Source organism: Mesoplodon mirus, assembly GCF_964341445.2.
Source record: "Mesoplodon mirus genome assembly, chromosome: 12".
NCBI classification, from domain to species: Eukaryota; Metazoa; Chordata; class Mammalia; order Artiodactyla; family Ziphiidae; genus Mesoplodon; species Mesoplodon mirus.
The window spans coordinates 23707001-23734136 of NC_138988.1; the positions used below are offsets into that span (position 1 = coordinate 23707001).

The 27136-nt window shown below is 50.7% G+C and overlaps 1 protein-coding gene across 1 annotated transcript in view; it reads left to right on the top strand.

Annotated features, from left to right (window-relative positions):
• Nucleotides 1-27136, top strand: part of LRIG1 (leucine rich repeats and immunoglobulin like domains 1) — a 120020-nt gene that overhangs the window by 58892 nt on the left and 33992 nt on the right. Inside the window, exons 4-6 of the mRNA XM_082638312.1 lie at nucleotides 21656-21793; nucleotides 24082-24225; nucleotides 25715-25858. Coding sequence (XP_082494438.1) covers nucleotides 21656-21793; nucleotides 24082-24225; nucleotides 25715-25858 — 426 coding nt within the window. The remainder of the gene's footprint in view (nucleotides 1-21655; nucleotides 21794-24081; nucleotides 24226-25714; nucleotides 25859-27136) is intronic.

Here is a 27136-nt window from a genome sequence, read left to right on the forward strand (position 1 = left end):
GGCCTGGGAGCGTCTTGTCACTTCACGTGCTGACATATCAAATTGTGTTAAGAGGGGTGCGCCTCGGGCCTGCGGCCAGTAGGCTCTGGTGTGGATGAGAGGCTGCACCCCACGCGTGGGCGTCTCTTCAAGTCGTGTGCCTGCCTCAGAACGTTGGGCAGCAGCCCTCAGTATGATTTTCATTAACTGATGCAGAGTGACGGGAAGTCCTCCTGCCCTGAAGATGAGCCTGACCCTCCCCTCACCCCCCAAACAGACCCGGGTGGGTTATTCCGACCGATTCTGGTCGCCCGTCTCGTAAGGGTGCAGGGAGGAAGGCTCGCCTCGCTGTCAGGTCTCTGCAGCGCCCAGGCCTGTTCAGTTGTGCCAGCGGCTCTTCAGACAGTGGCCCTCTGCCCTCCAACGCATCACTTCGAGGCGAATTCCTCCGCAGTTTCCTCACTTCCTGGACGCCTTTCAAACCCAAACGGCTGAAATAAAGGTGCCAATTTGTAGTTCTTTCTTCCCAACCCCTTCAACCAGGAGAGGGAAATGTGTGCTGCCAAGGATGGCAGGGCTGTGGGATGCAGCCAGGTGGCACTCCCGGGGTGTCCTCTCTGGGGGCTGCTGGTCTCTGCTCAGCTGTGTGGCTGTAGGGTCTTTGGGGGCAAAGAAGCTCTTCATCAGTGGGGAGGGCTCTGAGAGGCGGGCTGCTGTGAATCAGTTTGTAAAGACCGGGGCTCCTTCCCCAAGTAATACAGGGGGAGGGCAGGTGCCCATGGATGTCTTCACCTTCCAGTGCGTCTGACATCATAAGGGCCTTATAGGGAGGGGGCAGTTCTGCACAGTGGTTAAGAGAAGGCTCTGGATCCATTGCATCTGGACGTGAGTCCTGCCTCCATCGCCTGTGCTGGTTCTCTGGGGCCTCAGCTGGCTCCGCTCGTGCAGTGGTGTTGGCTGTGAGGATCCACTAAATACTGCGTGTCTCAGTACAGGGTCTGGTGTCTACTGAAAGTGCCCCAGGTTGGAGACACTGTTTTATCCCTGACCCATCAAGGGCCTTCTGGGCATGGATGGAGCTGGCCCTGCTTTTCGCTGCCGTGTTCCAAGGGGCATTGGTGGGTATTCTCCACCCTGAACCGGGAGGCCTGGTGTCGGAGGCACGGGTAGAGGCTCTTCACGTCCCCTGAAAATGGACTCTGCTTGCAGATACCTGTTGTGGTGTGGCTCGCTCTCTTGTGATAGACAGATACTCTCCATCCTTGTGTGTGTGTGTGTGTGTGTGTGTGTGTGTGTGTGTGTGTGTGTGTGTGTGTGTGTGTGTGTGTGTGTGTGTGTGTGTGTGTGTGTGATTTAGCTTAGCTTTCTCATGTATTAATTCCCTCTATGGGAACTGTTGCGTGCACCAGGAGAGTTGATTTCCCTCCTCTTTTCTCATCGCCCGTTCCTCTACCTGGAATAGGTGCAGCAAGCAGCAAAGCACTCTGCAAATATCTCAGCAGTGGCTCACAGTAGAAGACTGCACAGTAGAAGGACCTGGGGAACTTGAACAAACCTAGAAGCCCAGGCCGCATCCTGGGCTTAAAGGAGAACCTTGGGGCTGGGGGGCTGTTGCAGGAGGGACATTGGTGTTTTTGTTTTTTGTTTTTTTTAAGCTCACCAGTTCCTTTCAACACGCAGGCAGAAATTTTAATGAGCCACAGCTGGGCACATGCAAGTGAAAGGTTTTGTCCCCTTCTCTCCTTCCCTCTGATACCTGTCACTTAAAATACTCAGGCTCCCCTGCCTTCTTGACTTTCACACCTTCTTTTTTCTTTCTTTCTTTTTGTCTCCAAGTAGAGGAAAGATAAATACTAAGGCTGACCTTTAATTTAGCGCTTATGATTCTGGTGGGGGGGGGGTCCCTATGAAAGGTTTTAGTTACCTCTTTTACCACTGATTTAATGGGACGATACTGCAAAGTTAGCCATTCAAAATGAATGGCTAAGAGATGCTTTTGGCTTCGTCGTGTGTGGGGCAGCGTGTTTGGCCTGGTGGGGCATGACCACCTCGTTTGGTGATCACAGAACTTGACTGTGGATTTGCCACCTAAACTGGGGTATCTTCTTCCCCTGAAAGGCAGACCACCCATCTCTCACTTGCATTCTGCCTGTAAGTCAGAGAAGAAGCATTATGATGGTGGGGGAAGAAACTCCTCTTTATAGTAAAACAATAGGCAAAACTTACATCTTTAAAAAACATTTTTCTTTATCATTCCGAAAGTAAGGCTTTGCTCTTCTTAAAAACAAAAAGAATACGTAAATATAAGCTATAGAAAGTGAAGCTTTCCCTCTAACCCCACCCAAAAGCTGTGTTGTAATACAGCAAAATTCTAGTGCTGACATTCATTTTGGATAATTATCTCTTGGTATTTTGTGAGGGTTGTTTTGGAATTGGCCCCTTCGACAAGGCCCCTTCGACAAGTCACCAAGAGTAATTAGAATTTTGGAAATAAGGGGAAAAATTCCCTTGGACTTTTTGGGAATGTGACGTTTTCTCCAAATCATGTGTGGTTCTTTTTTGTATGTGGAAAAACAGTGTTTATCAGCACGCAGAGTGAAGTTTTTCTGCCTCGTAATTGTTGTTTGATTTGGGGAATCCATGTGAGGACTGGTCATTCCAGGGGTTCCCTCTCCTCCTGGCCTTGACGACAGCAGTGATAAACCCTTTCACCACCCGAGGCTCCTTATAGGCCAGGCCGGCCCCTGCCTGCCTCCCTCATTCTCTAGTGTGTGTTAACAAGAGCCGTGATTTGGGGATGCTCCAGCAATTATGTGGTTCCAAATAGCCACACGCCTGTGGTTCTCACGCCTGTCTTCACTTTCCCCCGTTCCCTGAAAAACAGTTGTAGCTCCTGGGAGGCTCAGTAAATTGTCCAGGGAGAGAGGGATTCAGAAAGCAAAGTGCTGGGCTTCCCTGGTGGCGCAGTGGTTAAGAATCCGCCTGCCACCAAAGGGGACACGGGTTTGAGCCCTGGTCTGGGAAGATCCCACATGCCACGGAGCATCTAAGCCCGTGCACCACGACTACTGAGCCTGTGCTCTAAAGCCCGTGAGTCACAACTGCTGAGCCCGCGAGCCGCAACTACTGAAGTTCACGCACCTAGAGCCCGTGCTCCACGACAAGAGAAGCCACCACAATGAGAAGCCCACGCACTGCACCGAAGAGTAGCCCCCGCTTGCCGCAACTAGAGAAAGCCTGCATGCAGCAATGAAGACCCAACGCAGCCAAAAATAAATGAATAAAATAAAATAACAAAGAAAGCAAAGTGCTGCTGTGCATTGTGGGTACCATCAGACCTTGAGGCCAAGGTTCATCTTGTCCCTGCCTGGGTGGTCCCATGGGTCACCTTGGGGAAGAGAAAGCACATTGGTGAGGACCCTGCCTGCTTCTCATACAGCTGCTCCTTTATGGGCATTTGAGCAGAGAATACTGGTCCAGTCTGTCTTCACCTCCAGCTGGACTCAGGGTGTTAGGGTGACTTCTGTGCTGGCAGGAAAGCCCCCCCTACACCATTCTCTTGTCAGGACATCACCCAACGAAGTGCTTCCTACCTCTTGAACTCAGAATGCAAGCCATTCCCAGCGAAGTGGGTGCTGGCGCCCGAGGAACGGGGAGGAACCATTCCCCCCGTGAACTTGGCCTCCCCCTCAGCTTCTAGCCCTGCCTCTGCCAGACGTACCCCTACAGGGTCTTTCACGAGTCACCTCTCCACTTTGGGTTTCTGTTGCCTCAGCTGTAAGGAAAGGTCCTGGTCCCATATCAGCCACACTTAACCAGAGTCAAGGATACACACAGCCACTTCCTCTCCTACAGGCCTGGGGCGGCACCTGGGCTGTGTGTTCTCTGGAACAAACGTCCATCTCTAGTTGAGAACGTCTCTCATGGGTTCCTGGTAGAGGCTCAGATGCTTGTGAGTTCTGTCTAGTGGGCCCACTGAGCCACCCATGTTGAGAAGCTGCTTAATTAGCATCCTAGCTCGTCCTGGCCACTGCCCAACCTGAGACCCACACCTTGTTTCTGAAGGGGTCCTCGCGGCCTTGGCTCCAGCGGCGTCCGGCCTTGGTCCTTCTCTTCCTCTCCATCCTCCCTCTCATGGAAGCCCCGTAGAACTCCACCCTCATCGCCTGCCACTCCACACCTACCACCCAGTGGGGTGCCTGCCTTGTGGTGGCCCCACAGTCAGTATATGGTGAAGAAATGAAGGAAGGAGCCCTGTGGCTTCCGTGTCACCTAAGGAATAAAGTCTTGGGCTCTTTCAGAGTTGGCCCCTGGTTCGCTTTCTTCCCGGCATCTCCCCACTTCCGGCCTCGAGCTTTACATCAAGCTGCTCGTGATGGGAGCCCACACAGACTGGGACTCTGATTCCAGGCCTTGTTCATGTTGTCACCTCTGTCTGGAATGGCTGTCCCTCCCCCAGCCGCCTCCACAGCACCGTGGCCCCATCTGTTAGTGTGCCTGTCACATCTGTGTCTTTCTGTGTCTCCAGAGTGTGTTTTTTGGGAATTGGGGGATGGGGAAAGGGGGTCGACCATACTACAGTCAAGTTTACCTTTTTCTTACAGCAGCTGCACCTAACAGGCACCCCATACACGCTTGGTTGAATAAATGAAGGACTAAATGAATGGGTTAGTCGAAGGATGAGCCACTGTGAAGCATAGGGCAGATACTGGATAGTTTTAGACAGTTATCGTCAAGGTGAAGGGACTCATTTGGGACAAGTAATAACAGAAATGGTCTGTTGTGGCTTCCTAGAGGGCCTGGCTCTTTTCAGCCAAGAGAGAGGACTCGCTGTCCCCGATTTATTGAAAATCTGGGCAGATGTTATAGGAGGGAAAGCAGTTGTAGAAACTACCCCGTGGAAGGCAGCGTAGCTTAGGGGAGATGTGCGGGCCCCGGGGTCCCATTGTCCAGGTTTGAATCCTTATCCTGTTGCTTTCTAGTAGCAGCTTTGCAAGCCTCGATTTGCTTAGATGTGAAACTGTCCTTAAACTGGCGTGGGTGTGTTAGGAGAAGGGCTCTCCTGGTCTCTGCTCACCTGTGAGTGGCCAACAGGTAGATTGGGGAATAGGCTTTTTCCAAAGTGAAGGTGGAGAATCACTGCAGATCCCTCTATGCATCCAGCCCATCCTGACTACCTCTCTGTAGTCAGGAAGTTCAGAAAACCCAGAGCTAAAGGTAAGCAGCCTTCTTTGCTACAGGATATGTAGAGTCTTTAGTAATGAGGGGGGTGCAGTGTGGTGTCTCCCACATAAAATGAGCCTACCTGGACCCCTCTTCTATGAGACCCTAACAATCGCTTCATGAAGAAGAGGGTCTTGTGGTCATGTAAGTTTACCATATGCAGAATCGAGCAGAATGAAAATGTACTTTTCTTGGACCTACTTTGGGAGTCTGCCAGGGCTGACAAGGGAGAAATATATGCGGCTGTTCCAGAGCCTTTTCATGGAACTTCTCCCAAGGTTGGTGTTCCAGGGATGGTGTTTTGAGAACCCCATGTCTGGCAGTGCAGGCCTGACCTTTGTCCACCACCATCTTAAGTCTAGACGCCCAGGAGGCCCTCCTGCTTGGCCACATAGTGCTGGGGTTCAGCTGAGTTACAGGACACAGAACCCAGCAGTAACTCCTGATACGTCACCCCTGGTGGCCACTGGTCTTCCAGTCAGCTTTATCAGCTACACCTTTCTCACCGAGTCCAACCCCCCCCCCAATTCCTTCCTAATCGGTAGAAAGTAATTAAACGATTCATGCCTATCCCTAGATTTCAGAAATTTCACAAAGCACAGCAGTATTTGGTGCTTGGCCCTTGGAACTGAGTCGTACTGCGTAGATTTCTGCTGGAGACCCAGTGAGGTGTAGCAGGTTAGCTGGCTGATTGCACCGTGCATTCCACCAGCACTTCTGTCTTATTCCACTGTGAATGTCTTGCTGTGTTTTTTGTTGTTTTAATTAATCTTTCTATTTTGAGCTCATGGTGGATTCTCGTGCTGTTTTAAAAAAGTAACGTAGAAAGATCCTCGTATACCCTTAACCCAGTTTCCCCCGATGACAACCTCTTGCAAAATTTCATACAACCAGGATATTCACGTCAGTACAGTCAAGGTAAAGAATATTTCCATCCCCACAAGGATCCCTTGTGTTGCCTTCTTACACCCACACCCTTTTCCTTCCTTCCGCCACGCCCTTGGCAATCTCCAGTGTGTTCTCCATATATATAATTTTTCATTTAAGGAATGTTATATAAGTGGCTTCATACAGCATCTCACCTTTGCGGACTGGCTTTTTTTCATTCAGTATAATTCCTTGGAGATGCATCGAGGTTGTTGTGTGTATCAGTAGTTCATTCCTTTTTACTGCTGAGTAGTATCCATGGTATGAAGAGACCACACTTTGTTTAACCATGCCCTTCTTGAGGGACATCTGGGGTGTTTGCAGATTTGGGCTAATATGAATAAAACTGCTGTGAGCATTTTTGTGTGAATGTAAACTTCCGTTTCTCTGGGAGAAATGCCCTAGGGGGTAATTGCTGCATTGTATGGTAGTTGTATGTTTAGATTTTTTTAAGAAAGTGCCATAGTTTTCCAGAGTGGCTGTACTGTCTTACACTCCTGCCAGCAATGCATGAGCAGTCTGGTTCTCCGCCTCATGGCCAGCATTTGGTGTTGTCAGTATTTTTTATTTTAGCCATTCGGTAGGTGTGTATTGATATTTCTTGGTGGTTTTAATTCCACTTCCCTAATGGCTAATGATGTTGAACATCATTTCACGTGCTTATTTGCCGTCTGTATATTCTTTTTGGAGTAATATCTGTTCATGTCTTGTGCCCATTTTCTAACCGGATCGTTCGGGGTGTTTTTGCCGTTGAGTTTTGAGTGTTCTTTATATATTCTAGATACTAGTTCTTTGTTGGATATGTGGTCTGAAAATATTTTCTCCCAGTCTGTAGTTTGCCTTTTCATCTTAATAGGCTCTTTCCCGGAGCAAATGTTTTTAATTTCGGTGCAAGTCCAATGTGTTAATTTTTCCATTTATGGATTGTGCCCGTAGGGTCAGATCTATCTGGCCCGAAACATAGATTTCTTCGACGTTTTTTTCTAAAAGTCATTAGTTTACGTTTGACATTGAGGTTCATGATGATACGTATTTTCATTATTTTTATTTATTTATTTACTTATTTAGCTGCGTTGGGTTTTCATTGCTGTGCGCGGTCTTTCTCTAGTTGCGGCGAGTGGGGTCTTCTCTTGTTGCGGAGCACGGGCTCTAGGCGCGCAGGCTCAGTAGTTGTGGCTCACAGGCTCCGGAGCGCAGGCTCAGTAGTTGTGGCGCACGGGCTTAGTCGCTCCGCAGCATGCGGGACCTTCCCGGACCAGGGCTCGAACCCGTGTCCCCCGCATTGGCAGGCGGATTTTCAACCACTGCACCACCAGGGAAGCCCTGCAAAATGACAAAGGTTTGGCGCTGTTTGAAGGTTTTTTCCGACGGCATGGCGCGGCAAGCTGGGCGGGGCGGCGCGGTGGAGGGTCCCGGCAGCTCCAGGCGGCGGTGGCCGCGACGGCCAATACGTATTTTAAAACCTGAAACAGAGGCGAAAATCGAAGCTTGTTGTTTCGTGAAAGGAGCAGAGCAGGAGTTGGCTCCTGCAGGAGCTCAGAACAGGCAAGACGAGAGGAGAGGATGGCGCGGTTCCGGGTGGAGGAGACTCGGCGCCGCTTTGTGCCGCTTTGATGTTGCCGCGCGGCTCTTATCGTCTCAGGGTGGATAAGAAGGACTGCGTTAGAGGGCCGACTCCTTAAACCCGCCCATGCACACCCTTAACCCTCCCAGAGTGCAGTCAGGTCGTATGCTGAAGGCTTGGGAAATTGCGTGATAAGAGATACCCTGAATCCTATGATCGGGAGATCAGAAGTCTTCCAGATGGGGCAGGAAGCAGGCCTGGTTTTATTTTAAAGGCATGTCAGTGGTATCACTCCCCAGAGGCGGGGAGGATCTTGGCTTGGAGGCTGCAGCCAAGTGCTGAAACAGCTTCCTCCACGCTGGAGCTCCAGAGCTGCCGGGAAGCTGGCAGGCGAGCCGGGGAACATGCTGGCAGTGGCTGGCGGGGATTGGGGGGGGGCAGTTTCGGGAGCGCCCCAGCACCCCCAGTCCCGTCTCTGTCCTCATAGCCACAGGCCGCTCCAGAGAGGAGCGCAGCCGGGAGCCAGGGGGCCCCTGGGCTCGCGTGCTGTTTAGCTGGGTGACCCCCAGAGCAGCGTCTTACCCTCTCTGAATCTGGCTGAGTGGTGCCTCTGTGGCGTGGTGTGGAGCACAGGGTGAGCAAGTTTCTTCTGCTCCCTGAAAAGTGCCCGGTTCAGTCTTGTCATACTTACTGCCTGAGGATAGAAGAGCCACTCTGACGCTGCTATTTAGGGACCGCGCCCGTCATCTTAAATATAAATAGCGAGAGGTCTGGCTGGGCCCTGCAGCAACTGTGCACTGACGCGCTGTGGGCCGAGGGTCCAGGAGGTCCACGTGTGCGTGTGGAAGGGCGGGGGGTGACGGGATGTGCCCTTCCTGCAGAAGGCGGATCCTGCCTCCCTTCAGGTCACAGGATCGGGGGGCGGCCCTGGTGGATGCTGAGAAGAGGTGGGAGACACAGGGTACTGTCCAGAGAAGCCCTCTTCCCCGGGGGTGGTTCTGCCCACTTCTGTTCCACGCAGGAGTGTGTCATGAGGCTTCGTGCCTGGGCTGCAGCCCCAGCTGTGCTGCTTCCTGCTGGTTAAGCTTCCTCCAGCTCATCACCCCCGTCTGTAAGGTGGGGATGGTAACAGTACCTCCTCTCAGGTCGTCATGGGGGTTAAACGAGCTGAACCGGAGCCTGGTACCTAGCAAGCACGAACTACGAAACGCTCGATTTGTTAGTCCTCATCCGGCTCGTGCATCTCCCGAGAAGTGTGCGCATCCTCAGTGGCCAAGCGGCAAGGGCCAGCTTCCTGGGAGGGTCCGCTGCCCTGTGCAGCTGACGCTAGCATTGGACCCGTTCCCTGGAGGCTGCAGAGGCCCCCAGGACTCATAGCAGGCCTGGAGCAGGCTGTGTGCCCGAGCATGCTGGGGCTCGGGGGGTTCCAGAGGAGACTCTGGAACTGGTGTCATCCCTAGCTATGCCTGATAAACGAGGGGAGGAACTCTGAGTGGTGGCCCTGGGGCTCCTCCCTGCTGGCACCCTTTGAAGAAAGGTCACTGCTCCTTAGGTGGGCCTCTCAGCTGTGCCCACCCCAGGGCCCTCCGCCTCGGGGCTGTCAGGCAGTCCAGGTGTTTGTACACTTAAGGATCAGGTCCCAAAGTTCAGTGTCTAAGGTCGAGTTAACAGCTTTATAAAATATCTATTTAATTCATTTACGTAATTGATAAGCACATTAAAAGAATAGGCAAAAGAGAGGGAGGAAATTCCAGCATCCTCCTGTTCTGTCGCAGAGCTACGAGTTATAGGAGTTACAGTTCTCCCTACCTTTCCTGCCTGTGTGGTTTAGAGAGTGCATATCAGCTCCGCGTCCCACCTTTTGCTTTGGCACGTGGTGTGGACAGTCTCCTGAGCGCCTGAGTCCTTTGGGCAGCTTGGTGGCCGAGGCTGCAATGCGAGCCCGGCCCCGAGAGGAATGAGGTTAGGTTTCCTTTGCAGGTGTTGAGTGGAGCCTCCATGTTGTTTGTGTGTGGTGGTTACATTTTTTCAAGTCCTGGGTGGTGAGGTCCGTGAGAAGTAAAACCGCCAGGTCTGTGAGGAGCTAATGACACAGCCTGTCAGTCTTAGATCCCTGGGTGACCCCTTGCTCCCCCAACCCACCAGCTGCCAGCCAGCATTTATGGACCCTGGGGAGGGGTGTTTGCTCTGTGCAGCCCGGCAGCTTGATCACGTCACCCGGCCGGGGGCTTGCCCACCTAACCCTCGGTGGTGGAGAGCCGCCGGTTAGAGGAGAAGTACCCATCGTAGCTTCACGTGCTCCAGGAGGGGCTGTGTGAACACCCCTGGCCTTAACAGGTGCTCTGACCACCTGGTTCCGGATCGCTGCCATCTCTCCATCTTTCCCACCTTTCTTTGCCGGGAATGGCGGCTCATCCCCTCGAATCTGGGAGAGTCTGTGCCTCTAGGTCTTGGATAGGCTTGCTGCTGGCCTTTCCTGCAGAGCCGCCCTGAAAATTGTAATGAGAAATCGGGCAAATCAAGTTCAGCCATGGGCACCCTGCTGGTACCAGGGTGTGTGGTTCCACGTGACGCGACCTGACAGCTGGGCTCCCCCCCATCCCACCCCCCACCCCCCCACCCCAAGATGCAGAGGATCACACCTACGTGGTAGGGTGTTCAGGGAGCAGGTTGCCAGGGCGAGGGGAGGAAAGAAGGAAAAAAGGGCTGGATTGGCTCATTTAAGGGAAGATAAAGCCGAGAGTGGCCATGTCAGCTTTGACCAGGAGGGAGAAACTCTCTGGGCTTTTCTGACCCGGGATGCCCCTCTGTGGATGGGAGTGCAGATGGAGTGGCTCGCTGTTCCTGACTTAACATCTCCTGGCCCGACTTGGTGCCGCTCTGCCCTGCCCACGTGCAGGGCAGGTTACCTCCCCATGGTCACGCAGCTGAGCGCCCAGCCAGCCCTTAGAAGTCCCTGCCAGTGTGAAGTGGCACGGCCCTTCTCCCTGGGGAGCGCAGTCCAGACGTGGCTCAATGGGCTTCCTTGGGTCAGCGTGTCGGGTTGGAACTCCCCTGGTTGAATTTCTCCTCCTCCTTTTCCACTGTGGCTGAGGCAGGAGTGGGGAAGCGTGTGTGTGGCTATGGAGACCTGAGTTAGGGCCGATCTGCCCTCGCTGCTGCCGGGGGTGGGGTGACGGGGGGACTGGTGGCCACTGCGTGGTGAGTAGAGCCACCTCTTCTGCCAACCCCGGCTGATCAACGAATGTCCGTGTTCGGGGTCACATTGAACTTGGGAGATGCACGATCAGCCTGAAAGTCCATTGTGTTTGACATTTTCTTCTAAGGATATCTGTCAGCTTCCCTGCCTAAAAGAGTTAATTCTACATTACACCTCTCATTTTTCTCTTTAAAAGCTTTGTTTAATTGAATGGTTGATTTTGCCTTTTTTTTTTTTCCTGAATAACATTCCTTTGTTCAGGAATGTGGTGGCAAGTACAGGAGACTGAACTGAAGTTGTAATTCATTTGTTTATTCAACAGATTTTTTAAAAAATTTTTACTTTATATTGGAGCATAGTTGATTCACAATGTTGTGTTAGTTTCAGGTCACAGCAGAGTGATTCGTTATGCATACACATGTATCTATTTTCTTTCAAATTCTTTTCCCATTTATTACAGACTATTGAGCAGAGTTCCTTGTGCCATACAGTAGGTCCTTGTTGGTTATCTGTTTTCAGTATAGCCGTGTGTACGTGTCAATCCCAGACGGCCGAACTGTCCCTTCCCCCCGGTAGCCTTAAGTTCCTTCTCTAAATCTGTGCGTCTTAAACAGATATTTATTGAATGTCTTTTGTGTTATACTCATGGTTCTATACTCATGGTGCTAAGGATATAGCAGTAAAGAAGACCAACTAAACTTACATTCTAATGATGTAATGATCTTGGGACTACTTAATACCTTAGGAGGTTTTGTTGTGTTCTGTTTACAATTAATAGACTTGTAGAGCAGTTCTAGATTTACAGGAAAATGGAGCAGAAAGTACAGAGACTTCCCTTATACCCTGCAACATGCCCCTCTGGTTTCCACTACTGTTAACATCTTGCATTAGTCTGGTGCTTTGTTACAATTGATAGGTCAGTAATGAGACATGATTATTAACCAGACCTATAGTTTTCCAGGGTTCACTGTGTTGTACGTTCTTTGAGCTTCTGCAAATGTTCGGTGATGCTTATTCACCATTACAGTATCACACTGAATAGTTTCCTTGCCCTCAAAAAATCCCATGTGCATCACCTCTTCATTCCTTTCTCCTCCCAGACCCCTGCTAACCACTGATCTTTCTGCTGTCCCCACAGTTTTGCCTTTTCCAGGAGGTCATGTATTTGGAGTCATGCAGTAGGTTGCCTCTTCTGATGAGCTTCTTTTGTTCAGCAGTGTGCATTTCCTCAGGAGGTCTCGTTTTTGCCTTGTGCTTGTAGTTTGGATTGGATCCTGATGATGTGCAGCCCTTCATGGCTCGGGTTGCTCTTGACTTCACAGAATCATAGTGGCTGACTCTTGACTGTGCCTAAGTTTCTGCATTCCAGATCTCGGACTTCCAGCTCCATGTGTATAAGCCAGTGGGTGGGAGCACCAAACGGGATGTGGTGCATCAAGGCGCCTTGGGGACCTCGGGTCCTCTTCATATGGAGTTCATCAGAACGGTCCGTTGAAGACCCCAAGGGGAAAGTGACCCCGAAGGAAGTGAACGGGTCGGGAGGTCGGTTGACACAGCCCAGTCCTGCCTTCGGAGGGTCTGACCCCGCCTGGCGGAGGCTGTTTATCCCGCCACTGGGCCACTCTTGTTTTTTGTCCGATCTCCACCTGAATAAACAGATCCGGAACGTCATCTGCAGCCAGGCTGAGAATCGGGCCAAAATTCCCCAGGGAGCTGGTGATTCACCAGCAGTGGGTGTGGGGAGCGGGAGTGAGCGAGAGGCAGAAGGAGACCTGCTTATTCGGAGTCTCATTTCCTGTCCAGCAAATAACCCAGGCTGGGCCGTCCTCACGAGGCACTGGTTTCTTAGGGTAAATTATCGATTTATGCAATAGAACAGATGGTTTTGGTTTTCATTTTTAAGAAGACGAATGCAAAGCAGCCCTAGTGAGAGGGTGATGCTTTCAACTGTCATTCTGAGCAGAGAAACTTTTCTTCAAGTTGGCCTAGGAAAGCTCTTCTGGATTCATGTGTTGTTTTTAAAATCTCCTTATCTTTATTTTCAAGATGCTTATGGGCATTGGTCCCCATAACGGGCACATTCACAGTTTTCTTGCCAATTTGGGACTTAGAATTATGAATTCTCGTTTTTCCCTTGTTTGGTGCTTCTCAGGCCCCCCACCGATAACACAATTACTCTGTTTGACACCTGGACAGGATTCGATTGAGCTTTTTCATGCTCTGTGGTTCCAGGCTGTATTCCTAATGCTGTTTGTGGGGGAATGGTACAGGAAGGAGGGACACACGGGGGCGGTGGCATCAGAGACTGTGGTTGAATGAGGCAGCATGAAATATGGCATTTGGATCAGATGACTTTTCAGATGCATTTCAACCCTGAAGGATTTGGTTAAAAGGAATCTACCGGTGTCTGCCGAGGCTGCACATACGTGGGCTCCGTGACTGTGTACCAGCGCCACCCTAGACATCGATTCCTGCCCGAAATGCAGGCAAATATGCACCAAAAGATAATGTGCAAAAGGCATGTCCCTGTGCATGGCTGTGGTTTTTGCAGTAACCCAAACTGGAAATAACTCAGTGTCCATCAGCAGTAGAATGAAAAATAAATTGCCCTATGTTCCCTCAAGAGAAATACTACGCAGTGATGAAAAAGACTTAAGTCCTGCTAATGCAACAACATGGATGAGTCTCATATGTGGAGTGAAAGTAGCCAGATACAGAAGAGTATATATGGAACGATTCCAGGTAGATAAAGCACAGCAACAGACAAAATTAATCATAGGTGGTAGAAGTTACGGTTCCCCTGGGGAAGAATAGATGACAAGGAAAGTGACGGGGGGGGGAGCCTGCTGGGATGTTGGAAATGTTCTGTATCTGTCATGTGGTTACACGGGTGCAGACATTTTGTAAAAATGCAATGAGCTCTACACTTATCATTTGTGCCCTTCTTAGTATGCCTGTGATATTTCAGTAAAATCATTTGCAAACAAACAGAACAACTGTCCCCCTGCCCCGACCACATGGTCTGTTGGATAGTGCTGTGTTTTTGCAACAAAAGAGAAATCACTGTCTTCTTGTGTGTCCTTGAAATGATGAATGTTTTTTAGTGCTCGCAATAATACAGTTGAACCCCCTTAGGTAAACATCAGGGCTACTCGGATTATTAAATCATTAATACCGTGTACACGCCTTCATCCTGATCCTTTTGATCAGACCTCGGAGCACCTGCTGCGTGGGGCGGTGGGGTTAGGTGGGGTGGTGCAGAGCCGTAGGAAGAATTCCAGGGCGGCACAGTGATGGGCCAGGTGCGAAGTGCTCTGGGTGCTCCGAGGCTGCAGGGTGTGGAGTTTGATTAACCACGTCTGCCAGGGTCACTGTGGGGAATGGCGGGAGGGGAGGGACTGGGGTGGTGGCAGGTGTATTACATTTTTACCCCCATTTCTGGGCTAGATTGTGTGAAACTATTTCTTAGCCAGAGGTGCCGATGAGGCAAGAGCTGTAATTGAGTTTTGCTGATTATTAAAAGTTTGATGTTGAGGTAACATGATGGAAAACTTGCTGTGTATCTAGTAAGAGTCAACACTGCAGGAGCTGACCACGTGTACTGCTGTGAGTCACCCTACTTGTCCGGGAGAGCTGAGGGCACGCCTGCTTAGATATTAGGACTGGTGTGTTGGCCAGCTTCGGAGTGTTTCTTTCTGTCTCATTGGAAGAACTAAAAAGAGGATACACAGTGTGAATGTCTGTTCTCTGTAAGATCACCCTGTTTGCCAGCCTGCCTCCACTGGCCCCGGTCAGGAACCTGGATCATCTTCTGAGGAGCATGAGAATGATGTAAACTTAGGTTCCGTTTCACTTCCTGAAGGGGTGGGAAAGGTGGCGATTAGTGATGTCTGACCTGGGCTTTGGAGGGAGCATGGGCGGGTTCTCTCAGCTGCAGAGAGGTGTTTAGCCCCATTTTGCAGGTGGTTAAGCCAGATGCAGAAAGAGTGATTTATACACAGTTGGAAAGCTGCATCAGAGCTAGAATTAGAATCTGGGTCCCTGCCTCCCAGAAATCCAAACTGGTTGCTCTATGGTGTAGGTCAGGGGCCAGATCTGGCTCACAGCTTGCTATGGTAAAGAAAGTTTTACTGGGGTACAGCCACACTCGGCTCACATATTGTCTGCGGCTACTTGCACACCCCACCTTCGGGGTTGAGTTGTCATGACAGAGGCCGAATGACCCACAGAGCCTAAAATATTTAAAATCTGGCCCATTATAGAATCCATTGCTGACCCCTGGTATAGACAGTAGGTGCATAATTTCAGCAACCAGCTGTAATCCACTTGACCCACCTTGACGCTGCTTACTTTGATCCCCTCGCCCTTTCTTCCTGGCTGTTATCTGTGACACGAGATCTTTTCCACCACTAACGGCACTACCTTGTAAACCCCAGTGTACAGAACCATAGTGGAACAATCACTTATGATGAAAAGCTTTCAGTGTTGGTTTCAAATGCCTTCGTGTGTTTTACTGTCTAATTTAACATCGACTCTGAAAATGTAGCCCAGTGGAGAGAGCTTATCTTTCCCGCTCTCTGCCTTTGAAGCCGGATTTTATTTGTGAAGCCTTTAACAGGTGTTGGTTTAATAGACTTCTGCCATATTACAGTTTCTGCACCCCAGAGGACAGCCTGAGGGGTACACCAACCCGGGGTGGAGGCACAGGCTGCGTGATCTGGCCATCACCCCTCCCCCAGTCCCTGTCACCACAGAGTTGTTCTGATTCTGTTTGGTGGCAGAGAAAGGGCTGGACTGCTCCCTGGATGAGACCAGTTAGAAGTGTTCCTCTAACACTGCCCTCTCCCCTGCCCTCTCCTCACTCTTCTTTTGTAACCCTAAGGGCAGCCCTTTGCAGCTTGTCCTGCACTGTTCTCTTCTTTCCGTCCAGAGCATCCATCACTGTGAACCGGAGCTTCATCCTCCTTATTTGCTCAGCTTGGCCCTCCACAGCTCTCTGCAGACTTGTCGCTCGCGCAGGACTCTAGGAGGCTGGTACAAAAGCCAGCTTGGCTGAAGCCAATGACACAGACCAGTGTGAGCTGACCCGGGAATAGCCAGCCAGCATTCACATGTAGCCAAGCTCTGCTGAAGGCTTACGGATTGAATCTGGGGTGGTGCACTTAAAATTCCACCTGGAGGGCCTCTCGGATGGGCCGGCGAGTCCCGCTCCCCTGGGCTTGCACGCTGGCTCCTCTTCGTGTCCCAGTTGTGTGACCGCAGGTGAAGTCCAGCAGAGCCTTGAGCCCCAGTGTCTTCAGCTGTAAAGATGATAATAGTACCTTCCTCATTAGATTGCTGTGTCTTTTCACGGAGCCTTCACCCAGGGCCTGCTACCTAGAGGTGTGTTCGGTAATTGGTCGGCTGTTGTTAAAAAGAACTTGGACAAGGATTCAGAGGTTATAAAGATGAACGGGGGCCTTGAAGACTGGACGGTTAGGTACATTAAAGGAGTGACATAACTGCTCGTGTTGCACGTGGCATTAAAACATGGAGAGTTTTATGAAAGTGGGACATCTCTCGAGGAGGAGGGAGGCTTCCCTGAATACTGGGTCTTTGAACCTTGATGGACAGGTGTCCGGAGGGGATGTCCCTGGTGGGGTAGGGTTTGGTGGGCTGGGGTCAGGGGCGTGGGCCCGAGTCCCACGTGCTACAAGAATGAGAAGGAGGATGTAATCCAGCTGGCTGGGGACCCATCAGATCTCTAGGCCCCCTGAATCCTGCAGAAGCTTCAGTCTGGGATTTAATGTGAAGCACAGCTCCCCAGATAGCCCAGGCTCTCAGTGGTGGGGTTTTCGACACTCTCCAGCTGGAGGAGGCTCGTTCCATGCATGAAGCTAAGAGTGAGAGCTCTGAGTCAGCCCTTTGTTCCCAAGAAGGAGTCAGACCTGCCTGTTTGCACTGAAGTGTCGGGGAGGACTAGGAACCATTCATTCCTTCTTTTTCCAGAGCAGCTGCTGCAAACTAGATCCTGAGCATTGCTCTGAGGATACAGATATGGCTAATAAAAACAACTCATTTTATTGAGCACCTGCTTCATGTCAGGTCACATCAGCCCACAGGGCCTGGGAACTTCACACCACCTTTATGGCGGTTCACACCTGTAAGTGGTATAATGGGGATTTGAACTCAGGCAGGGCCATGTTCTTGGCATGTTCTTCAATGCCATGCCATGTTCCAGCCCATGAAGAACTCATGGCCTTGGGTGGAATTGCCAGGGTCCACAGAGACATCTAACAAGGTGTGATTCTTGCTCTAGTGAGAGAAGGGAGATAGAGCTGCGTGGTCAGCTTTCCTGAATAGGAGGAATTCAGGAAGAGTTTGATCAGGGTGCTGGGCTAGAGTCTAGAGCAGAGAGACCAGACCTGGGGAGAGAAGATGATGTGCATCCTTTGAGCCCCAAGAAGCTCTGAAGCCACTGTGGGCTAGGTCATGTGTCTCTGAGCAGTGCTGCTACAGAGCAGTTGGCAAATCTTTTCTTCATGTTTCCTGATTCAACTCATCTGCTTGCTTGGGTTTTCTTCTAATTAAATGTAGACGAGTCCCAAATCTGTGTCTAGGCTCAGCCTTTCCGAATTCAACCTGTATTCTTTGTGATTCCTTTAACAGTTATTTATTGAGGACCTACTATGTGCCTCGCCCTATTTCAGTGGTTGGAGACACAGTAGTGGTCAAAACAAACAAACATCTCTGCCTTCATGGAGCCACATCCTGGTGGGAGAGAAGATGTTAAGGTAGAAATAAGCAAAATGCTGGATGTATTAGATGATAATTAGAGATACTGAGAGAAATAGAGCAGGCAAGAGAGTGGAAGGTGTGGGGTGGGGGAGGGAGACATGGTGGGGGGAGGGAGGCTTGTCGTTTTAGAGACTGTGGCCAGGGACCCCTCATTGAGATGGTGACCTGTGAAAAAAGATGGGAAGGAAGTAAGGGCATGGGACCTGTGGATCTCTGGGGGAAGAGCATTCATTCCAAGCAATGGGAAAGGCACGTGTGCAAAGGTCATGAGTCAGGAGTCTGCCTGCCGTGTCTGAGGGCCAGTGTGTGGGGCAGAGTCCAAGGCAGAAGAGTAGGAAGTGAAGCAGCGAGGCGAGTGCGTGGCGGATCCCGTGGGCCTCGGAGGCCATCGTAAGTAAGGACTTCGTCCTGAGTGAGACGGGAAAGCCATCGTTTGAGTTGTAGGCAAACAAGTCCTGTGAACTGGCTGATTTTTGCTTTGTTTTGTTTTTAAATTGTAGTAAAATACACATTACATGAAATTTACCATCTTAATCATTTTTTGAGTATACAGTTCAGTAGTGTTAAGTATACTCGTGTTGTGTAATCAATTTCCAGAGCTTTCTCCATCTTGGAAAATGAAAACTCCAAACTTATTAAACAACTCCCCCCTCCCCCTCCCCCCAGCCCCTGGCAACCGCCGCTCTACGTTCTTTCTCAATGAATTTGACTACTCTAGGTACTCATGGAAGTGGAGTCATAGGGTATTTTCACTTAACGCAGTGTCCTCAAGATTCATCCGTGTTAATAGCGTGAGTCAGAACTTCCTTTCTAAGGCTGAATGATAGTCCTTTGTATGTGTACATCTGTCATGTTTGTCCGTCCGTCCGTCCATCCATCCATCCATCCATCCATCCATTGGGTTGCTTCACCTTTTGGCTACTGTGAATAATGCTGCTATGAACAAGGGTGTACAAATAACTCTTTGAGATCTGCTTTCATTTCTTTTGGATGAACACCCAGCAGTAGAATTGCTGGGTTACGCGCTGATAATTCTGTGCCTAACTTTTCGAAGAACTACGACACCATTTTCTTCAGCAGCTGCGCCAGGATTCCAGTTTCTCCACATTCTCTGCCCCACGTACCACTCCGGAGTTTTGTTTTTTTTTTAATAGTAGCCATGCTGTGGGCGTGAGGTGCTATCTCACTGCATTTCCCTAACGCTTAGTGAAGTTGAGCGTCTTTTCACGTGCTCATTCACCATTTATCTTCTTTGAAGAAATGTCTGTTCAAGTCCTTTGCACGTTTTTTGATTGAGTCGTTTGGGTTTTTCACGTTGTTGCTGTTGAGTTGTAGTTCCTGTGTATTCTAGATATTCACTCCTCATCAGACAGGTGATTTGCAGATGTTTTCTCCCATTCTGTGAGATGTCTTGGCAGGATCTCTACAGCTGCTGGCTTGAGAATAGGCCACAAGGGCAAGGATGGAAGGTCTAGCCAGTCACCTGGTTACCTTAGCATTTCTGAACTAGAAAATTTAGGATCACCATTCTCTGCACCCCCATCTGTCGTCTCCAGGTCCTGTGGACCCCTCTCTTCTTCTTCTCTCGTGTCTGTCTCTCTGTTGCCGCCACCTCTCACCTGGTCCCCTGGGACATAGATGCCCTACTCCTCAGGGCATCTGCGAGGGCTTGCCTGATGTGGTCCCCCTGCCTCTGCCCTGCCCGTCTCCTGCCAGCACGCACATCCCACCCTCTGGAGCTGGCCCCGGCAGCCTCTTCCGGCAGGATCCTCCCCAGCTCCGCCCTCCCTCCCGGCAGGTCTCATCCGTCCTGGCTCCCACGCTCCGTTGTTTCTCATCTCCATGGCTGCCTCTTCTGCTCAACAGGGACCTCTTTCCAGTGTGTGAAAGAGACCCGTCTTCATCAGAGCATCCTTCCTCCAGCCTGGGCCTGGCACAGAGCAGGGGCCCAGAACATGTTTGATTCAGTGAATAAATACACAGACAAGAAAGAAGAAGGAAGGTGTAAGATGAAAGAGCCAGAGGAGAGGACGGGGTGGAGGGGCAGTGGGAGAAGTGGGCGGGGCCTCGCAGCTGTCCCGTGGTCCCTTGGACTGTGTACGGTCCCTCTTTGTGTGACTTGGGGTCAGTGGCGCCCCTTCCTTCTTTCCTCAGACCTTCTTTTCCCGGCTCCCTGGTACTGCATTCAGAGTTCCTGGACGAGGCTCAGCTCGATTCCCTTTATTTCTTGTTCTTCTTTCCCATACTTTACATAATAAAGGTCTTCTTTGCTATTCTTTTTTTCTTTTTCTTTTGGAGTCAGAAAACTGAAGAGACTGTCTTTATTAAGAACTTAATAAAGAACTCAAAGGAAGTAGTTTGCGGGGTGGGGCGCATGGAGGGAAAAGGGGCCTCTCATTCTGGCATGACTTTGCTGTGTGTAAAGGAGCTGTACCCTTGTAAATGGATTTTTGGGTTCAGGGCCTGGGAGAGAGGGGAAGAAAACAAAGGCGTCGTCGGCGAGAAGCCCCAGAGCTTCTGGGAAAGAGGGCCTTGTTTATGCCTGTTGGAAACGATTTGGTCAAGTGTTTGTTTAAGAGAGATGCCACTTGGTTAGCGACGCCTGGCTCACTTGTATCGTGTTCAAGAATGCTTTGATTGGCTGGAGACCCCGATACTGTTTACTCAGAAACTGGCCGAAGTGAAAGGCTGGAGCCCAGAGGCCCAGCGCTACCACTCCACAGATTCTGAAATATCTGAGTATTGGGATCGGGGCCGCGATGGTTTGAATCTGCCAGGCAGAGGGAACCCACATGGGGGCCACCTGCTCCCTCCAGCCTTGGTTAGCGTCTGTCGAATTTCTCCTGATTCATAAATACTGGTTGGCGGGTTAGACTGCGGGATTTTTTTTTAGAAAGAGGGTTAAAGGACAAATAAGTCTTGGAGGGAGATAAACACTGAACACTTACGTGAACATCTGCCAGACACAGCAGTGTGGTTCAGGTGGGATCATCCATATCCTTGAAGTAAAGGGTGTGGCCCCATCTTCCAGATGAGGAAACTGAGGAACAGAGCTATCAAGAGTGTGGAGTTGGGGCTTCCCTGGTGGCGCAGTGGTTGGGAGTCCGCCTGCCGATGCAGGGGATGCAGGTTCGTGCCCTGGTCCGGGAGGATCCCGCGTGCCGCGGGGCGGCTGGGCCCGTGAGCCATGTCCGCTGGGCCTGTGCGTCTGGAGCCTGTGCTCCGCAGCGGGAGAGGCCACAGCAGTGAGAGGCCCGCGTACTGCAAAAAAAAAAAAAAAAAGAGTGTGGAGTTGGAGGTGCAGGGGATTCGATTCCAGTTAGACCCAGCACTGAGTTCCTGTGTCCCTTGTTAGGTTGTCAGGATTTTGCAATCTCTTTTTTCATCCCCTGTGCCTGTCGCCCTGCCTGGTACATGGCAGGTGTCGGTAAAATGTGAGGTATGTGATGATGCGTTCAGTTGGATTAAACTGAACTCTGGGCTCTGGTGCCTGCATTCTTGTAAGTGATGGGGTTGGACTAGGTTCTGAAGATTCTAGATGCGAGCCGCATCAGAAGCTGGCTTGTTGCACTGGGCACATCCTTTGTGGGAAGGTGTACCAGTAAGATCTGAGCGCTGATCGTGCCAGGCTCTTCTCCACACGTCCGAAATATCACCCCTGTGTTCCTGTCCTTGGGGAGAGTAGCCAGGCTTAGAACTTGGGCGGACAAACTTGTTGCAGACAAAGAACTTGACATTCTGTCTAGCTCCCGGCCTGCGGGTAAGAACTTGATGGGAAGAAGGATGGGAGATGTCATTTAAGTGTGCCGCAGCGGAGACCCAACGCAGCCAGATAAAAAAAAAAAAAAAAAAAGGGAGTGTCATAGCGTTTGTAATTTTCTGAAATTGCAAAGCAGCTAGGGAAAAAAATGTCTGGAAGAAGTGTTAAGGAAAATAGTATCTTTGCAAAATGACATGCTGGACTCACCTTCCTCTGTGTGTCTTAGGCAACACAATAGGATCCGCAGCGTGGAGGGGAGTCGGCTGAAGGCTTATGTTTCCTTGGAAGTGCTGGATCTAAGCTCCAACAACATCACAGAGATCCGGAGCACCTGCTTCCCACACGGGCTGCCCATAAAGGAGCTGTAAGTGCCTTGGGTCGGCCGACAGCCCCCAGGTCTGGACGCAGGTGGACGTTCCCTCCTCTCCTCCAGCGTGGCCCGGCTGAGTCAGTGGGATGGGAACACACCTCCCTTGTCTTCCCGCAGCAGGGCAGGGGGCAGGAGACCCAGGTCCGTAGTCCTCTGATAGCCCATTCATAGAGCATCTCCAAGTCCAGCAGCGTTATTCTGACTGTAGAGGTGGCTGAGGAAGCCTGAGGCGGGGAGGTGTTAAGTAGCCTAACAGGCTGACCATTTAAGAGCAGACTCTAGGCCTGAAATACGTGGCTGTGTTGACCGCAAAGCCTGTTTCCTTTCTCCTTCACTGGGCTGCCTCCCACGAAAGCTTAGAACAAAGGTTTGGGGGTAGTTAGATGAGTGGCATCGGAGCGAAACCTCTCTGTAGAGGCTCCAGCAGCCCGTGCTCGTGCATCCTCTGAGTCCTCTTGACCTTCTCCGTCTCTCCGTTGGTCTGTCTCTCGTCTCCCCATCCTACTGCCCCATGTCATGCCCCGCCAGTTGGCAGACAGAAGAAAAACAGTCAAAGCCTATTTAACCCACCGCTTATTGGTAGGAAAATGTTGCTTTGGGGCAGAAACTGAAAATTCAGGCTAAAAAGGCACGTTCAGGTGACAGGTGAGTCCCCATCCCCTGCATTATTAGTGAGTACTTTGGAGGATTGTTCGTGAGGCTGGTTTTAGGGGTCGTTGTGACCCATGTGTTCAGAGACCAAGGCCAGGCACACAGAGTTTTTAAGATCCCCGAGGAGAGGAGCGGTTTCTTTCTTAGGCTGCATCGAAGTGCCAGAGTTGGAAAAAGGAGGCCTTGGCTGATCCTTCAGCCGATGTGGCAGTGCTCAGCCCTCAGTGAGGGCTTTTGAAAGGTGTCCGGCTGCCACCTGGCACTGACTTGTTTGGGACAAAGAAACCACCGCTGCTAAACTGAATTGCAGTGACCTTCTCTCTCTCTGACTAAAAGCAGGGGATGTTGTACTTTGGCAGAGGCTGGCCGGTGTATCTTCATCACACAGACTCTTCTTCTTTAATCTGGAGTGTTAAGAACAAACAGTCCAGCTCCGTTTGCACAGAATCCTCATGTGCCCTGTCCTGGGCCGCTGCCTGATAGAGACGAAGAATGCCTTCTTCCATTCCGTTCTCTAATGTAGAAAATTCTCTCTGGTCTCTTTCTTTTTTGCTTAAGCCACAAAAAGCACCATTGGTCTAGGGAAGGTAGAAGGAAAAGTGTTGGGGATAACTTCTCTTAGGAAAGACCAAATTGTTACCCCCTTTTCTCTCCTTTTTTCCCCTTAGTTGATGTAATTTACATACAACAGAATGCACAGACCTTAGCTGCCCAGTGCATTGCGTTTTGAGGGGAGGTGCCCCTTACACATGTAATCCTGTAGGTGGACATCCCATGCAACTATTGCTTGTTTTTTAAAGGGATTCCATGCAGACCCCTTAAATAAATTTTTTTTCATTGAGATACAGTTGATTTTATAGTATTATATAAGTTTCAGGTGTACAGCCTAGTGATTCAGAATTTTTATAGATTATAGTCCATTTATAGTTGTTACAAACTATTGGGTGTATTCTGTGATGTACAGTATATCCTTGCAGCTTATTTATTTTATACCCAGTAGTTTGTACCTCTTAATCCCCTACCTCTGTCTCGCCCCTCTCCCCTCCCCTCTCCCCACTGGTAACCACTCATTCAGATCTCTCTAACTAGAATGTTTCTCTGACACATTTAAAATTATTAAAATGAATTGGTTTATGCGCATTTACACGTCGTACAGTGAGACCCACTTCAAAATTAAAGGCTGTTTCTCCAAATTATGACATCCACTCTGACCTTGCTTCAGAGTGGACTTTCTGCTGCCTAAGCCTCTTCTCACCGACCTTGAGCCCTAACTCTTGGGTAGTGGGTGCGAGCAGGGACTCCTGCAGCGGCCCAGCCCGGGTGCGAGGATGGCTGGGGTGGAGGTAATTGACTTCCCTCCCACCCTCCTGGGGTGAACCCCTCCAGCCACAAGCAGAGCGAGCTCTGGGCTCAAACAAGGCTTCTGTCGAGCCTGACAAGGATGATCCTGACACCCGAGTCTGGGAGTAGAGGTGGGCCTTGCAGCCTCGGGACGACAAATGTCTCGTTGGAAACTCATCCTTCTGGGTGTGTTTTAGCTCATTTTCCTAACTCAGGCAGGTCTTGTGTCTGTAACAGAATGAGGAAGGCCTCCTACTGAGCACCGCATTTTCTCTCATGAATCATTCCAGCAACCTGGCGAGCAACCGGATCAGCACCCTGGAGTCGGGAGCATTTGATGGTCTGTCACGGTCGCTGCTAACGCTTCGGCTGAGCAAAAACAGGATCACCCAGCTTCCTGTGAAAGCATTCAAGTTACCCCGGCTGACACAACTGTGAGTACAGAGACCTGCACTGTAATTAAACTTAGCCACACTTCATGGAGGCCACATTTCCCCCAGCACCTCGATCCAAATGCACCCCCTTCCCCACTGCCCCTCGGTCAGGCTGTGCATCAACTACCGTGGATGCAGAGCCTAATAAACGCAAATTAGAAGCTGGATCTGGTGCCTGCGGGCTGCCCCAGGTTGCCGAGAAAAGATCCCCCGAGGATGTACATGCCTGACCTCACCGGCACTTTCCAAAATGCAGTGAGGAATCCTGCTGCCTAGCTGATCCTGGCTAATGCTTAGACTGTGGGCGTGGGGTTCCTTATTTATCTCCAAGATTTTTGTGTTTTTTTAAGGCACCCAGATAATCTGTACTGTGGACATTACAGAGTCCGGCACTGATTGGGCAGTTTGAGAGGAAGTCAGTGTAGCCAGAGGTAGGAAGCAGGAGATGGGCCACCATCTTCATCTCCTTAATCTCATAAGGTAGTTAATTGATTTTTTTAAAAATCAAAGGGTGTAATTGTTTACTTTTTTGACCAGCACGGCTGAGTGCCCTCCTAGAATGGCCCAGGGTCAAGAGAACCTCTGTTTACCAGAACCTGATGGACTGTTTGTCCCCTGGTTGTTTTGTTTGCCGGTGTCCTTTTTTTATATCAGAAGAGCGTTACCTCAGGAAAACAAGCTGATAATCAATGTTTGGTTTAAGCAGAACAACACAAGTGTTCACGGCCAGGTTTGGCGGCAAGACGGGGTGTGCCCCACCCTGCTCACTCCCCCGGCTCCGACACACCTGGGCGGTGGGGCCCAGCCACACCCTCTCCGGTGCTGGAGGAGCTCTCTGGATGCTCAGGGCCATATGTGGGTCATGAGACACTGCAGAAGTATTTGGGAAAATCCAAGGGCTTTCTGGTCAGGCTGTGTTCTCCCTTCCTTGAGTATTACTGATGGAGCCAGTTCACCCAGATTCCTGAGATCTTTTGATTCACTGAGGGTTCATCACACTGGGGTTGGAAGCCCGTGTGTACGCTTCGCAGTGCGCCCAGATGCCCGCCCCTGAGGGCAGTCACTTCTCTCCATCAGTAGAGACCTGAATAGTGCCTCGGTGGGAAATGTCGCTGCCATTTGATACCCGTTGGTTAGATTTCTTCTGGGTTGAGGCATCTGGTGTGGGTTTCTGCTGCTGAGTTAAGAGACAGCTCACCTAAGACGTTCACCTCCTGAGTCATACCCCCTCCTCACTGCAGAGTCATGGGTGCTTGGGGAAGAAATGGGAGCACTCGCTCATTCGGGGGTGCAGTGGGACTGGCTTCTGGGAGCTCTGGGCCCCCCTTTCACCAGTTAGCAATGGCCTGTCAGCGTCTGCATGCACGTGGGCGTGCACGTCTGTGGTACGTCTCAGCTTCCCGGGATTGTCTCTGGGGACCGCATGGTGATGGTTGTAGGCGGGGGCGTGGGTGGAGGACGCTCTGAACCGCTGGCTTCGTCTCTTTAGGGACCTCAATCGGAATCGGATTCGGCTCATCGAGGGCCTGACGTTCCAAGGGCTCGACAGTCTGGAGGTGCTGAGGCTCCAGCGAAACAACATCAGCAGGCTGACGGACGGCGCCTTCTGGGGGCTGGCCAGGATGCAGGCGCTGTGAGTGCGGGCCCGGCGCCGGGGGTTCTTGCAGACGCTGAGGGACCATTTAGGACCTCGGCTGGACCCAGCCCCTGCCCTTTGGGACTTCAGCTGGGCGCCACTCAGTGTCTTGGGGGACTTCGCCAAACCTCAGGGTGTTCTTCTTGCAGGTTAAGAAAATCTCTTGGGGGGAGTTTCATTGGATTCAGTGAAGCGAGTTGGTTCGTGAGGTTGGAAGAGGGGCTGTTTTGCTGGGGCTGTTTCCCCTCCCCTCGTTAACCCAGCACAAGTGCACGTGCCCGACGCACAGTGAGGCCAAACAATACCAAAACGTCAGAGTTTGGAGCAGAGAAAGGTTTATTGCGGGGCCGTGCAAGGAGACGGATGGCTCATGTCCCCAAAACCCCGAACTCCCCAGAGGGTTTCAGCAAAGCATTTTTAAAGGCCAGGTGAGGCAGGGGCGTGGCTGGTTGTTGCAGACTTCTCCGTGTAGGAATCCTTTGTCCTTGCAACTGACCGTGTAGGTCAGGTCCCGATGTTCCTGTAAACCTCCAGCAAGACAAATGTTAGTTGCTGTTCTCCAACATTTTATCTCTATGTGAATACAAAAGTGTTAACACCTTTATCTGCAACTTTTTATCTCCATGTGAATAGAAAAGTGTTAACCCCTTTAAAGGTCAGAGCCTTGAAAATGGGCTACCCTGTATATTTCATGCTACAGGCAAGCTTCTTAACTGGAAGCAAAAGCAATAGAAGGCGAAGGTTAAAGTAAAAGAAGCATCTAACATTGAGTCAGATTTGTTCTTCCCTATTAGACCCCCACCCTGCCGCCTTGACGGACAGTGGGCTCCCTTCCCACATCCTCTCGTGTCTCCCGCACGCCACAGGAAGTTCCCTCTCTCCTCACTTTGGGTTTGACCGTCTTTCTTGATGTGCAGGTGGACCAAAAATGTATAGTTCATCCTGAGAGATTTATTTATGTTCTGTGAACTAATCAAGCCACTCGCTGCAGATGTTCCCCTTTTATCGAGGGAGCACTCGCTCCAGCCAGATGTGGACAGTGACGGGGCTTGCCTGCCTGTGGAGGGATGGAAGAGCATCCGGAGAAGGGCAGACGAGGCAGTTACCAAGCTTCAGTTTTTCAACATTTACATTTATTTATTTTTAATCAAAAGAAACGTTTACTCGTAGCTGAGCAAAATCAAATTGTAAAGCAAAGTAGTTGTTGCCCCCCCCACCAAACCCAGCTGCCATTCTCTCTTTCCCCCAGTTCCGCCCCCGTGAGGCAGGCAGTCA